Below are 14,922 nucleotides of genomic sequence, written 5' to 3' on the forward strand. Positions count from 1 at the left end.
GCCATCTAGTTATGTCCTCAACTGTGAATTCTCGACAACATGCTTTAGTATCTCATTGTCGTGAACAATTGGATATAAATTTAGAGGTTTATTTGGATTCCCAATCATGAAGTACAAACCTTGACATTCTTAGTCATCCGCTCATGGTTGTCAACACGAGTGTAAAAAATGGAAAGAAAGAAAAGGAGAAAAAATATATCCAATGCTAGCTCTATATTATAAGTTGATCAATGATAGTAAGCAAAGCTATGACACAATATCAAAGATGAGTGCCTACCCATCCATGTAAACATTCGACATTTTTGCTCTTGATTTTGTGACCTAGGAGAGTAATGTCATGCTTTTAAAAAACATGCATGTGCTTATTGCTGAGACGTCATTTTGAGTATTATCCCACTCCTATGACTCCTATTATTTCAACAAACCAATCTAAAGCATACATATAAAGAACTATTTCTACATCCTAGGATGATAATATCAATAATCTTTTTTAGGTAGGCCTTCAGTAGCTAAGGTTATTTCATCATTAAGCAAAGGTGCAATCCCAAAAAAGATGCAATGTTGTCTCCTCGGCATTTTGATTGCAAAAGAAATGGTTATAACATTCTGTGTGTTTGGAACACCTTTTCTTTCCTTGGATAGGGCCTAAACATAGAGACAAGAATAAATATGGGAGTTTTCAACCTATGTTGCCAATTTTTGATGTTACACAAAGAAATAAAAGAAAATAAATAAAAGAGAATAAACAAAATGAAAGAATGAAACGACAAAAAAGAAAATAAAATAGAAAAGGGGAAAAATGCAGAGTGTAAAAATAAGAAACACGTGTCATAGTTTGGTCTTTGCCGAGTGTTTTTTATTTGCGGAGTGTAACACTAGAGAAACCGGGAGCATGCCAAGTGTATTTTCTGAAGCACTCAACACATGGATTGTTTGACGAACTTTTTAACCATTCTTCATTTCTAGTAGAAATTCTGAATTGGTATAATGGCTCTTTCTTACAATACAATAGTTTCTTGCATGAGTGAAACAAAACTAAAGAAAATATAAAAGAATAAGGATTGGCAAAATGATTAATGCATGGCCGTGCGTAAGGGCACATCGGTTGAAGTAGATTATTTTTCTCTCTCAAAAAGATCCCCTTCCCAAACTGTACAAGCTTCTTCCAAAGCATCATAGAATAGGTATTGATTCAAATAGCTCGAGATGGATTGTGATACATAAATCTATAAGGTAAATATAGAGGCACTTCTTTTCTTCTTGGAGAAGTATAAAAATATATCTGTTCTTTATGATATAGAAGGGGGTGAGATTAGGGTTGCCTTTATTTTTCTTGCGTTTCATAATTTTGTACAAGTGTCCAAGAAAAGACACTACAAACAGGTCGACACTCGGCAATCAGAGTGATTTCAGTACTAATGAAACATCCCACCTCTACATGCAATTATTGATGGAGAAATGGTTGTCTCATTATGCAATCATGCATGCGAAAAGACAACCCACTCAACAGGCAACCTTGCATGAAAAACTATTATAGTACTTATATTTAAAGAAATCTTTTTCTGAGCCCGGGCTCATCTGCACCCATGTTGAATGAAAAATCAAAACAAATACTATAAAATTCAAAAAAATCCAAATTTTTTCCCATGGTAGACAATTTGACGCGTGAGGTCCGCCCTAATTTTCAAATCATTTGGACAACTGAGAAACTCTCAAAAAAAAAGACAAATCCAGGGTCTGTAAAACAGTTTACGGTTCATGTACTATTTTGACCCAATTTGTCTTTTTTTGCTGAGAGCTACTCAGATGTCCAAATGAGCTAAAATTTGGAGCGAACCTCACGCAATAAATTGTCTACCACAGGTCTAAAAATGGATTTTTTTGAATTTTTCTAGTATTTGTTTTGAATTTTTTTCTGACCGGATGCAGATGAGCCTGAGCACTGAGTCGCTGCACTCTTATATTTAATATATGTTTTATAACTAGACAATGATCAAATACAGTAAACAATATCTATATTCAAAGATCTCATATTATTGATCCAAACATTCATGTTTCAATCAGCCAATTTTTGTGGCAGCGTGCAAAGTATCATCTAGTAAGGTAGTATATATATATATACACACACACAGTACTAGAAGACACGTATGTACGGCTAGCTCATCCATGCAGCGCGGCACATCTCAATCTCAAATGGAGATGCTGTACGGGATGCCCAGCCCCATCACCGTCTTCTCGTCCTCGGGATGACCATTTGACGGCCTGAGCAACACATACGGCACCACACCAGGGCCGTTACGGTTTTTTAGCTTGGGGTCCATGTTAGCCTTGTCGATCTGTGCCGCGATATCTACCATTTTGGATTTGAACCTGTCAAAAGCCTCTTTGATCTTCTCTTCCTTTCTCCAAACAAGCTCTTGGTACGTGCCCATGTATTCCTCGTCTGACGAGTGTGAAGACAGGAGGTTCAATATCAGCATGACAATGACGCTCTGGTACTGGGACGGAAAGGTGTCCAGCAGCACCCTCTCCGGCTCCTCCAGAAACGCGCGCATCTCCTTGGAGTCGGGGCCGCCCATCTCCGGCGGCATGTTCTTCCGGGTTGTGGTTGGGCGGTTGGGGATGTACCCAGCCAGGGGGTACTGGCCAAAGTTGACGGCGGCGTGGTGCGCGGACGTGACCCACATGATGGTGGCCAAGACTTGGACGAGACTCTCGTGGCTGTCCAGCACCGGCCACCACGGCTCGTCCTTCTTATCCTCGTGGCCTTTGGTTCGCACCTCCGTCCACCAACCTTGGAGCTCGTGGTCGTCGATGATGTCCTTCGCGCCTGGGTAGTAGTACTTCACGTAGTCCGACGCCCACTGCTTGATGGCATCCCAGACCATGAGGCCATCGTTGGCGTACGGGTAGTCCTCTATGGCCAACTCCAGTTTGCCATCCTCCCCTCTGACTGCCATGCCCCTCCGGATGAGATCTTCCGGCAGAGCCTCCATGTCGAACCGCCAGAACTTGTCGTAAGCCACGGAGCTGAGCTCCATGCAGTATCTTCCCGGCGAAAAGGCGCTCTCGATGATTCCACCCGCGTCGATGAGCATCTGGCGCGCCTGAGCGTTTATCTCCATGGTGTACCGGAAGTGCGGGTGCAGCAGCTGGTAGATGGGGTGCATCCGACTCAGCTGCCGGTTAGCCGCGATGATGTACGGTTCAACACAACAGTGCGTCCTCAGCCTGGCATGTGACGAAACGTAAAACAATCAGGATCAGGCAGGCAGGCATGCATGCACGCACGCGCTGTGAATGAATTAGACTATGACGTAGACGTACCAGTGGCTAACGAGCTGGTGGTAGCCGGTGTCATGAGCCAGGACATGGGACTTGGCGAGCTGCCACAGCCAGGATTCTGTGACGCTGGATCCCGGCGTGAAGACCTGGCGCCACTCGTCCTTGGTCGGGGATGGCGAGCTGCGACGGCCATGATCCTGTGACTCGGGCCTCGTCAGCTCGATGGCGATCGGCCGGAGCGTGCCGTCCCCTGTCAGGAAGAAGAGCGTGCGCGACCCATACAACGTCGTGTCCTCAAGCATGCGCACCTTGTGTACGAATGGCAGGAACATGTCGTGGTAGTCCAGCATGAACAGCTTCTTCCTACGCATGGCCTGTACGTACGTGTATATATACATATGCTCAACAATGATAATATTGTCAACCGAGAAATTAATTACTATAGTTAGTTATGCATGCATCAGGCTTCTTCCTTCCTTGTTTAATTAATTCTCACCTCCTCAGCTGTCATGACACCGTTTATCTGCTCTTCAATCAGCTCTTTAGTGATAAGGGATGGCCCGTCCACCTCGCTGACGATAGGCAACTCCTGCATTCATGCGCAGTTTTCAAGGTACCATACACATGCATCTATATATGGTAATGGTGATGAACTCATACTATATAACTGAACATATATAGAGTAGATACCGTACCGTGACTAGTTGAATGCTCAGTGGGTTCATCCCTGCAAGGGTTTCTCGCGCAAACTCCTCATCTCTGAACCAAGCAAACTTGTCCTCTGCATCATTTTTCAACATGCATGCATGCATAAGCACCAGTAAGAATTACGGGATGGTAAGCATGCATCTGATTTGGAGGCTCGCCGTTATTTTCGATAGCCTAGCCCGCTATTTAAAACATTGATATCTACTAGTACTAGAAGCTAGTATTAAGCATGCAAATCTCTACTAGTACTAGTACAGTAGGAGTAGTACGTACTATCATGAATTTCCGGCGTTTCGAACTTCAAGAATCTGCAGATCTCCTCCGGAAGGTGCGCTCCATGGAGGAGGCGCTCCAGCTCATCCACAACGAAACCAATCATGACCCCGGCAATCTCCGCATGTGTGTGCGGTTGCGATTGCGAGGGCTGGTTCCTGAAGTCGACCTCGTACAGCGCATCGATCGCCGCCAAGGAAGGGAAGCTCTGGCTCTTGTGGTCTTCCATATCCTTGAACTTGAGCGTGCAGAGCGAGTGTCCCACGGACAAAACCAATTCTCTTAGGAACGCCGCCTCTTTTATTTCCGTGAACGCCTCATCCCGGGGCACATAAATCTTGTCGGTGGCCCTCGTTTCCCAATCTGTATCTGCACGACAAGATTCATCTAGTGTAGTGCTGATAATCATATGTCCCCGTATCATAATATAAGAGCGTTTTTGACATTATATTAGAGGAGTGGGTTTTTTCTAGACAAGGAGGAGCTAGTACGGCGGCGGGGGTACGTACCTTGCCCTTGCGTGTAGTGAGGGCGGCCCGTGCGGCAGCGTCGCGGGTAGGGGCGCTTTTCACCGCCGAGCACAGGTCGCTTGTTGCCGAGGTCGTTGTAGACGTCATAGTCGTAGATGCGGTCGTGTGGCTTGCGCTCGTCGGTGCCGTTGCCACGGATGTCCAGTAGCTCACTGTGGCGCAGCTTCTTCATGCCCCCGGGCGTCTTCGACGGGAGGTAAGAGTACTGCACCGCACGCAGTCACGATGGTAGCTGCTGGTAAGGTAATTGCATGCCAGTGTGTTGTGAAGTTGGTTTAGTTTAGGGCATGCAGGGTAGGGTACTGACCGTGACAGGGAAGAAAGTACGAGGCTTGTCGGGGCTAATGTGCGAGGGGTGGATCCACGAGTTGCAGTGGAATAACGTAGCGCTGGCCGACAACGGGCTCTGGTCGGCGGGGAAGATCCTGACCTCTCCTAGAAACATCTCGCTGTAGTGCTCGTTCACCACGCGCACGGCGCCGATGGGGCAGAACGATGCCGGCACCGTGAAGGTGGCCTCGTACGTGTAAAACTCCTCATCGGCTCCTGTACCCGAGTATTTGGCATAACTGGAGATTGGATGTTCTGCACCCACAGCGAACCATGCATTCAGATCTAAGGCCCCGCTGTGATTCATGCATGGTGACTGTATTTTTTCATTCCAACTTTTGGGCTATATCATTCCACCTTCATTCTGATTTATGAATTTTTGTACGTCGGGTTGTATCATTACCCTTAAAACCATGCATGTATACGTTATTTTTCTCGGCTTATTTATGGGTATATATGTCTATGTATGTTTGGGAGTTCATTTTCTGTCTAGCTACATCCAGAATTTATGTAGCCTTTATGATTCATTTTGTTATTCAAGAATTACGTACCATTGTTCTTGTTGCTTTTTTTTTTGCGAGAAGAATTACTACTGTTGTTGAATTTCGATTTATTATTGTTAGTATTATGTTGTTGAATTACCTAATTAGATTATTTTTCATGTTAGCATGGAATTTTGATAAAGCAGGTAAGGTACTCATAGGCATCCATAGGGAGTCCGTATAGTATAGAGATGGCTGCCTTTGGAAAAAACAAATTATGTTTCTTTGAACGACAAGAAAAATAAGAAATTATATGCATGCAGGATTAAGGGGGCGGAAGTGAAGAGGACAGTACAAGGGAGCCTTGTCACCTGGATTCAACTCCGAGACGAGCTCAAGTTGTAGCCACTCTCGGACAAGGAGATCCTTCGTCCAATGGTAAAGCCAATCGGCCTTATCAGACAAGGAAGTTATTTCTAAAAGTCCTGACCAGAAACTTTTCATGTGCACCGTCACGGTGGCCTTCATCTTGATATTCGACGACGTGAGGTTGAAACCGCGGGGAGCAGCTCGGTGCCCGACCGTGTCCACTTCGGACAAAGTGGTGGTGGTGGCGGTGGCGGTGGCGGTGCAGCCAACTGTGGAGACTCTGTGGCGAGCGTTGCTCGATGTCCGACGAGCCTCTGGCACCGGGACCGCTCGCCGAACTGATGAGACTGTGGAGGAGAAGGAAGATGAACCATGATGGCTCGGTGCACCTAGAGCTAGAGGCATGGCTGCCATTAGCAATGTGGCTGCAGCGTGGTTGTGAGTGTCTCTTCTTACTAATTCGTATCACGTTGTGCTACAACTTAGGCAAGGGAAGGCTGATGTGATGGAGGGATGGGATGGGATGGGATGTCGGATAGAGCGATCCTGGATCTCCTATTTATAGAGATCCAAGAAGAGAGACGTCATCCCGCTGACGCAAGGCAATCGTAACGACACCCAACGCATTGCATTGCAGCTCCACCCGCCCGCCGGAGAGATCAGCGTCTCACAGCACAACACAAGTTGCATTTCTGATTGTTTACTACCAACTCCGGCCGCTGCGCCGCATTGGAGTGAAATGACCGCCCGTTTGTCTGGCTTGGTCGCGGCTATATAAGCCCTGCTCCGGCGATGCACATCTGCATCTCCTTCTCTTCGACCGCCTCCTCCTCTCCGAGCCCGTCCTCTACCTCTCCAAGCCCCTCCTCCTACCGCGGCGATGCCGAAGTTGTGGTGGTCCGCGTCGGTAGGCGGTGGCGATGGTAGTTCATTCTCGGGTGGATCTTGACACCGACGCCCGCGCTCTCCGGGCCACTCGGATCCACGGCGGCCAGCTCCTCCGTCAAGGAGGAGATCGTCCTCTCCTCCGGTGTCGAGGAGGAGCATCAGCCAGAGCAGCGGCCACGCCTCCTCGCCGAGGCAGATCTGGCGGATGAAGAATACGTCCGTCAGATGAAGATAAGGACAGAGCGGTCGCTCCGTCAGATTGGCCTGGCACCACCGTCGCCGACGCGGGTCAAGGAGGAGCCATCGTCCCCGCCGCGCTACCGCGTCAAGCCGGAGCCGATGTCCCCACCCGGCGGGTCAAGGAGGAGCTCGCCCCCCCCCCCCCCCCACACACAACCGCGTGAAGGACGAGCCCGCTCGCCACCAGTGCACAGCCGATACGCGCGCATTAGCGGGCCTGACTCGCCGCCCAGCCGCATCCGCCGCCAAGCCGTCTACGAGCTACCGCCGGCCATAAGGAAGGCGTGAGGCCACATCCTCCATTACCTCGGAAGCGGCGGTGTCGGCGGCCCCTCGGGGTTGAGGGCCGTTGTCTCTGAGGAGGAGCAGGTGCGGTGCGACCGGCACAACGCTGCCCGCCACTCCTCGTATGCAAAGACTGATGAGGCGCCGAAATGGGTCTGCAACGACCCGGACCTCGCCGTCGCGTGCGCCCTAGACCGTTCCGTCACCACCAATGAGACCGACGCCAGACGCCGCCACTGTCGACAACGAGATCGCAAGTACGGTGAGGAGTGGTCTCTTAGCGAGACTTCCGGCGCCAGCAAAGGCAAGGCCGTCGCTAGGGCTCCGCCCGCGCCGTCGGCACTGGCCACGGAGGCACTCCAAACCATGAAGCAGGAAGCGGGGTGGCTACACCGTGAGCGGCGGGCAGTAGCCGGACAAGGCTGCCTTGGCCCTCCGAAAGCCTTGCGCGCGGGACGGACGGACGACGACAACAACGACGGCGGCGACAGTGCGGCGGGACATGGCGGCCACGCGTACGAGGTTGTTGTCCGCTATAGAGTTTAGTTTTTTTATAAGTTTTTAGTTAAACGGTCAAAATATCGTTTTTTAATGTAGATTATGTCTGAATTTTAGTGAAATTCGCCGAGTTTGCATTAATTTCATCTGGTTGATTCATAAAGTGATTGAAATGTATACACGCAGCGTTGGATGACGGCCTCCCGCATCCGTGTCCATGTACTGATCCCCTCGTGTCCGCGGACGGATGCGGAATTTTTTTTGCGGATTGCCGTTGGAGATTAGCTTCGACAAAAAACAACATGCAGAGATAATTTGTCTAGTTTGAGCGGTAGAATTATGTTGCAGTTTTAATAGACTGATGGTCCGTATGGGCGTTTGTTGCTTAATAATGAGATCATGTAGTATTTGCTGGCACAGATCGACTACACCGACGAACGAACTCGTCGACCAACATGAGACACGTGGCCATTCGCTCGAGCGTTGTGCTTGTGAGGACTAAAAAATCCTAACCTAAACTACAAATCGGAGCGGAGGCACGGGGAATCCCGTCCTCACCACAGGCCGCCGGAGCGGCATGTAGAGGAGAGGAGAATCCATGGGCTCATCAGTGAAGCCTCGAGGGAAGAGTTTGCCCTAGCCGCCCAAGGTTAGGAGAGAAAACTTCGAGTTCGTCCATCTGGGTTTTGTCGACGGAGCTCTGGTGTAGATTCCTACTGTCTCCTTGAGGTAGTAAGGTTAGGATTTCTCATCATGTGGCGAGGTTTAGTGTCAAATGCTTTAGATCTATGCAAGGGTTCAACGGCGACAACCGTGGCTCCAGGGCGCTGGTCCTTAGTGGCACGTGCACAAAGACTTATCGGTTGTCATCGACAATGTCAAGCCGATTGTATTAGGGGAGCGATGACAACAGCGCGTCACCGGCTCATTCTAACGACAATAGTGGTTGTTCGATGGTCTCATAATCTCAGTGTAATTTTTATTATGTTTGAAATGTTTTATACCTCCAGTGAACTTTTACGATAGATCTGATTATTAAAAAAACCATGAAAACAGAAAATCAATTAGCACGGATACATGTATGGAAGATGCGCCTTCCTAGCACCAAACACAATCATGTTACCTGCCCAGCCCGACCCCCGCATCGCTCCCACGGGCGACACGGGGGGAGACCCAGCCGCCGGCCACCTCAAGCCCCTCCCCACCATCCCCCCCTCGCCATCGTCGGAGGAGGCGACCAGGCTAAGCCCGTGCTGCGGACGGTGGCGGCGGGGCGAGCTCTCTCTCGCAGCAAGGCGTTTTCCCCTGAGATTCAAGGCCGAGGCGGCGGCCGGCCATGGCATTTGCGTGGCCTGCTCCTCCATACGTGGCGGCGCGCTGTTGGCTACCAGCGAGGCGCGCTTTCCCGGCGCCCTGCTGCTACCGATGCGACGCCAGATCCGCGCACCGCCCTGATCTGATCCGGGGTGCCGCGGTGGCATGGGGGCTGCAGGCTCGGCCTGATTTAAGGGGGCGGTCCTGAAGGAAATATGCCCTAGAGGCAATAATAAAGTTATTATTTATTTCCTTATATCATGATAAAAGTTTATTATTCATGCTAGAATTGTATTAACCGAAAACATGATACATGTGTGAATACATAGACAAACAGAGTGTCACTAGTATGCCTCTACTTGACTAGCTCGTTGATCAAAGATGGTTATATTTCCTAGCCATAGACAAAGAGTTGTCATTTGATTAACAGGATCACATCATTAGGAGAATGATGTGATTGACTTGACCCATTCCGTTAGCTTAGCACTTGATCGTTTAGTATGTTGCTATTGCTTTCTTCATGACTTATACATGTTCCTATGACTATGAGATTATGCAACTCCCGTTTACCGGAGGAACACTTTGTGTGCTACCAAACGTCACAACGTAACTGGGTGATTATAAAGGTGCTCTACAGGTGTCTCCGAAGGTACTTGTTGGGTTGGCGTATTTCGAGATTAGGATTTGTCACTCCGATTGTCTGAGAGGTATCTCTGGGCCCACTCGGTAATGCACATCACTTAAGCCTTGCAAGCATTGCAACTAATGAGTTAGTTGCGGGATGATGTATTACGGAACGAGTAAAGAGACTTGCAGGTAACGAGATTGAACTAGGTATTGAGATACCGACGATCGAATCTCGGGCAAGTAACATACCGATGACAAAGGGAACAACGTATGTTGTTATGCGGTTTGACCGATAAAGATCTTCGTAGAATATGTGGGAGCCAATATGAGCATCCAGGTTCCGCTATTGGTTATTGACCGGAGACATGTCTCGGTCATGTCTACATAGTTCTCAAACCCGTAGGGTCTGCACGCTTAAAGTTCGATGACGGTTATATTATGAGTTTATGTGTTTTGATGTACCGAAGGTAGTTTGGAGTCCCGGATGTGATCACGGACATGAAGAGGAGTCTCGAAATGGTCGAGACATAAAGATTGATATATTGGACGACTATGTTCGGGCACCGGAATGGTTTCGGAGAGTATCGGGCATATACCGGAGTACCGGGGGGTTACCAGAACCCCCGGGGAGACTAATGGGCCTATTGGGCCTAGTGGAGAAGAGGAGGGGCGGCCAAGGGGCAGACGCGCGCCCCCTCCCCCCCAGTCCGAATTGGACAAGGAGGGGGGCGCCCCCCTTTCCTTTCCCCCCTCTCTCCTTCCCTCTCCTCTCGTACTCCCACATGGAAGGGGGGAGTCCTACTCCCGGTGGGAGTAGGACTCCTCATGGGGCGCGCCTAGGGTGGCCGGCCCCCTCCCCCTCCTCCACTCCTTTATATACGGGGAGGGAGGCACCCCTTGGAGACACAACAATTGATCCCTTGGATCTCTTAGGCGTGTGCGGTGCCCCCCTCCACCATAATCCACCTCGATAATATCGTAGCGGTGCTTAGGCGAAGCCCTGCGTCGGTAGAACATCATCATCGTCACCACGCCGTCGTGCTGACGAAACTCTCCCTCAAAGCTCGGCTGGATCGGAGTTCGAGGGACATCATCGAGTTGAACGTGTGCTGAACTCGGAGGTGCCGTGCGTTCGGTACTTGATCGGTCGGATCGTGAAGACGTACGACTACATCAACCGCGTTGTGCTAACGCTTCCGCTTTCGGTCTACGAGGGTACGTGGACACACTCTCCCCTCTCGTTGCTATGCATCACCATGATCTTGCGTGTGCGTAGGAATTTTTTTGAAATTACTACGTTCCCCAACAGTGGCATCCGAGCCAGGTTTTATGCGTTGATGTTATATGCACGAGTAGAACACAAGTGAGTTGTGGGCGATACAAGTCATACTGCTTACCAGCATGTCACACTTTGGTTCGGCGGTATTGTTGGATGAAGCGGCCCGGACCGACATTACGCGTACGCTTACGCGAGACTGGTTCTACCGACGTGCTTTGCACACAGGTGGCTGGCGGGTGTCAGTTTCTCCAACTTTAGTTGAACCGAGTGTGGCTACGCCCGGTCCTTGAGAAGGTTAAAACAACACTAACTTGACGAACTATCGTTGTGGTTTTGATGCGTAGGTAAGAACGGTTCTTGCTCAGCCCGTAGCAGCCACGTAAAACTTGCAACAACAAAGTAGAGGACGTCTAACTTGTTTTTGCAGGGCATGTTGTGATGTGATATGGTCAAGGCATGATGCTATATTTTATTGTATGAGATGATCATGTTTTGTAACCGAGTTATCGGCAACTGGCAGGAGCCATATGGTTGTCGCTTTATTGTATGCAATGCAATCGCCCTGTAATTGCTTTACTTTATCACTAAGCGGTAGCGATAGTCGTAGAAGCAATAGTTGGCGAGACGACAACGATGCTACGATGGAGATCAAGGTGTCGCGCCGGTGACGATGGTGATCATGACGGTGCTTCGGAGATGGAGATCACAAGCACAAGATGATGATGGCCATATCATATCACTTATATTGATTGCATGTGATGTTTATCTTTTATGCATCTTATTTTGCTTTGATTGACGGTAGCATTATAAGATGATCTCTCACTAAATTTCAAGATAAAAGTGTTCTCCCTGAGTATGCACCGTTGCCAAAGTTCGTCGTGCCCAGACACCACGTGATGATCGGGTGTGATAAGCTCTACGTCCATCTACAACGGGTGCAAGCCAGTTTTGCACACGCAGAATACTCAGGTTAAACTTGACGAGCCTAGCATATGCAGATATGGCCTCGGAACACTGAGACCGAAAGGTCGAGCGTGAATCATATAGTAGATATGATCAACATAGTGATGTTCACCATTGAAAACTACTCCATTTCACGTGATGATCGGTTATGGTTTAGTTGATTTGGATCACGTGATCACTTAGATGATTAGAGGGATGTCTATCTAAGTGGGAGTTCTTAAGTAATATGATTAATTGAACTTAAATTTATCATGAACTTAGTACCTGATAGTATTTTGCATGTCTATGTTTGTTGTAGATAGATGGCTCGTGTTGTTGTTCCGTTGAATTTTAATGCGTTCCTTGAGAAAGCAAAGTTGAAAGATGATGGTAGCAATTACACGGACTGGGTCCGTAACTTGAGGATTATCCTCATTGCTGCACAGAAGAATTACGTCCTGGAAGCACCGCTAGGTGCCAAACCTGCTGCAGGAGCAACACCAGATGTTATGAACGTCTGGCAGAGCAAAGCTGATGACTACTCGATAGTTCAGTGTGCCATGCTTTACGGCTTAGAACCGGGACTTCAACGACGTTTTGAACGTCATGGAGCATATGAGATGTTCCAGGAGTTGAAGTTAATATTTCAAGCAAATGCCCGGATTGAGAGATATGAAGTCTCCAATAAGTTCTACAGCTGCAAGATGGAGGAGAATAGTTCTGTCAGTGAGCATATACTCAGAATGTCTGGGTATAACAATCACTTGATTCAACTGGGAGTTAATCTTCCGGATGATAGCGTCATTGACAGAATTCTTCAATCACTGCCACCAAGCTACAAGAGCTTCGTGATGAACTATAACATGCAAGGGATGGATAAGACGATTCCCGAGCTCTTCGCAATGCTAAAGGCTGCGGAGGTAGAAATCAAGAAGGAGCATCAAGTGTTGATGGTCAATAAGACCACCAGTTTCAAGAAAAAGGGCAAAGGGAAGAAGAAGGGGAACTTCAAGAAGAACAGCAAACAAGTTGCTGCTCAAGAGAAGAAACCCAAGTCTGGACCTAAGCCTGAGACTGAGTGCTTCTACTGCAAGCAGACTGGTCACTGGAAGCGGAACTGCCCCAAGTATTTGGCGGATAAGAAGGATGGCAAGGTGAACAAAGGTATATGTGATATACATGTTATTGATGTGTACCTTACCAGAGCTCGCAGTAGCACCTGGGTATTTGATACTGGTTCTGTTGCTAATATTTGCAACTCAAAACAGGGACTACGGATTAAGCGAACACTGGCTAAGGACGAGGTGACGATGCGCGTGGGAAATGGTTCCAAAGTCGATGTGATCGCCGTCGGCACGCTACCTCTACATCTACCTTCGGGATTAGTTTTAGACCTAAATAATTGTTATTTGGTGCCAGCGTTGAGCATGAACATTATATCTGGATCTTGTTTGATGCGAGACGGTTATTCATTTAAATCTGAGAATAATGGTTGTTCTATTTATATGAGTAATATCTTTTATGGTCATGCACCCTTGAAGAGTGGTCTATTTTTGATGAATCTCGATAGTAGTGATACACATATTCATAATGTTGAAGCCAAAAGATGCAGAGTTGATAATGATAGTGCAACTTATTTGTGGCACTGCCGTTTGGGTCATATTGGTGTAAAGCGCATGAAGAAACTCCATACTGATGGACTTTTGGAATCACTTGATTATGAATCACTTGGTACTTGCGAACCATGCCTCATGGGCAAGATGACTAAAACGCCGTTCTCCGGAACTATGGAGCGAGCAACTGATTTGTTGGAGATCATACATACTGATGTATGTGGTCCAATGAATGTTGAGGCTCGCGGCGGGTATCGTTATTTTCTCACCTTCACAGATGATTTAAGCAGATATGGGTATATCTACTTAATGAAACATAAGTCTGAAACATTTGAAAAGTTCAAAGAATTTCAGAGTGAAGTTGAAAATCATCGTAACAAGAAAATAAAGTTTCTACGATCTGATCGTGGAGGAGAATATTTGAGTTACGAGTTTGGTCTACATTTGAAACAATGCGGAATAGTTTCGCAACTCACGCCACCCGGAACACCACAGCGTAATGGTGTGTCCGAACGTCGTAATCGTACTTTACTAGATATGGTGCGATCTATGATGTCTCTTACTGATTTACCGCTATCGTTTTGGGGTTATGCTTTAGAGACGGCCGCATTCACGTTAAATAGGGCACCATCAAAATCCGTTGAGACGACGCCTTATGAACTGTGGTTTGGCAAGAAACCAAAGTTGTCGTTTCTTAAAGTTTGGGGCTGCGATGCTTATGTGAAAAAGCTTCAACCTGATAAGCTCGAACCCAAATCGGAGAAATGTGTCTTCATAGGATACCCAAAGGAAACTGTTGGGTACACCTTCTATCACAGATCCGAAGGCAAGACATTCGTTGCTAAGAATGGATCCTTTCTAGAGAAGGAGTTTCTCTCGAAAGAAGTGAGTGGGAGGAAAGTAGAACTTGATGAGGTAACAGTACCTGCTCCCTTATTGGAAAATAGTTCATCACAGAAACCGGTTCCTGTGACGTCTACACCAATTAGTGAGGAAGTTAATGATGATGATCATGAAACTTCAGATCAAGTTGTTACTGAACCTCGTAGGTCAACCAGAGTAAGATCCGCACCAGAGTGGTACGGTAATCCTGTTCTGGAGGTTATGTTACTAGACCATGACGAACCTACGAACTATGAAGAAGCGATGGTGAGCCCAGATTCCGCAAAATGGCTTGAGGCCATGAAATCTGAGATGGGATCCATGTATGAGAACAAAGTATGGACTTTGGTTGACTTGCCCGATGATCGGCAAGCCAT

At 47.9% G+C, this 14,922-nt stretch overlaps 1 protein-coding gene across 1 annotated transcript; it reads right to left on the reverse strand.

The window, feature by feature from the left end:
- Nucleotides 1–1,998: 1,998 nt before the first annotated feature.
- Nucleotides 1,999–6,510, reverse strand: LOC123119305 (lipoxygenase 2.2, chloroplastic). The gene is made up of 8 exons (XM_044539056.1): nt 5,980–6,510; nt 5,104–5,381; nt 4,776–5,001; nt 4,267–4,635; nt 3,981–4,066; nt 3,782–3,874; nt 3,328–3,659; nt 1,999–3,231 (listed from the first exon to the last, which is right to left on the reverse strand). The coding sequence occupies exons 1-8, from the start codon at nt 6,389–6,391 to the stop codon at nt 2,190–2,192; spliced, it is 2,838 nt and encodes a 945-aa protein (XP_044394991.1). The 5' UTR covers nt 6,392–6,510; the 3' UTR covers nt 1,999–2,189.
- Between the last annotated feature and the right edge of the window lie 8,412 nt (nt 6,511–14,922).

Source organism: Triticum aestivum, chromosome 5D, assembly GCF_018294505.1.
Source record: "Triticum aestivum cultivar Chinese Spring chromosome 5D, IWGSC CS RefSeq v2.1, whole genome shotgun sequence".
Lineage (NCBI taxonomy): Eukaryota > Viridiplantae > Streptophyta > Magnoliopsida > Poales > Poaceae > Triticum > Triticum aestivum.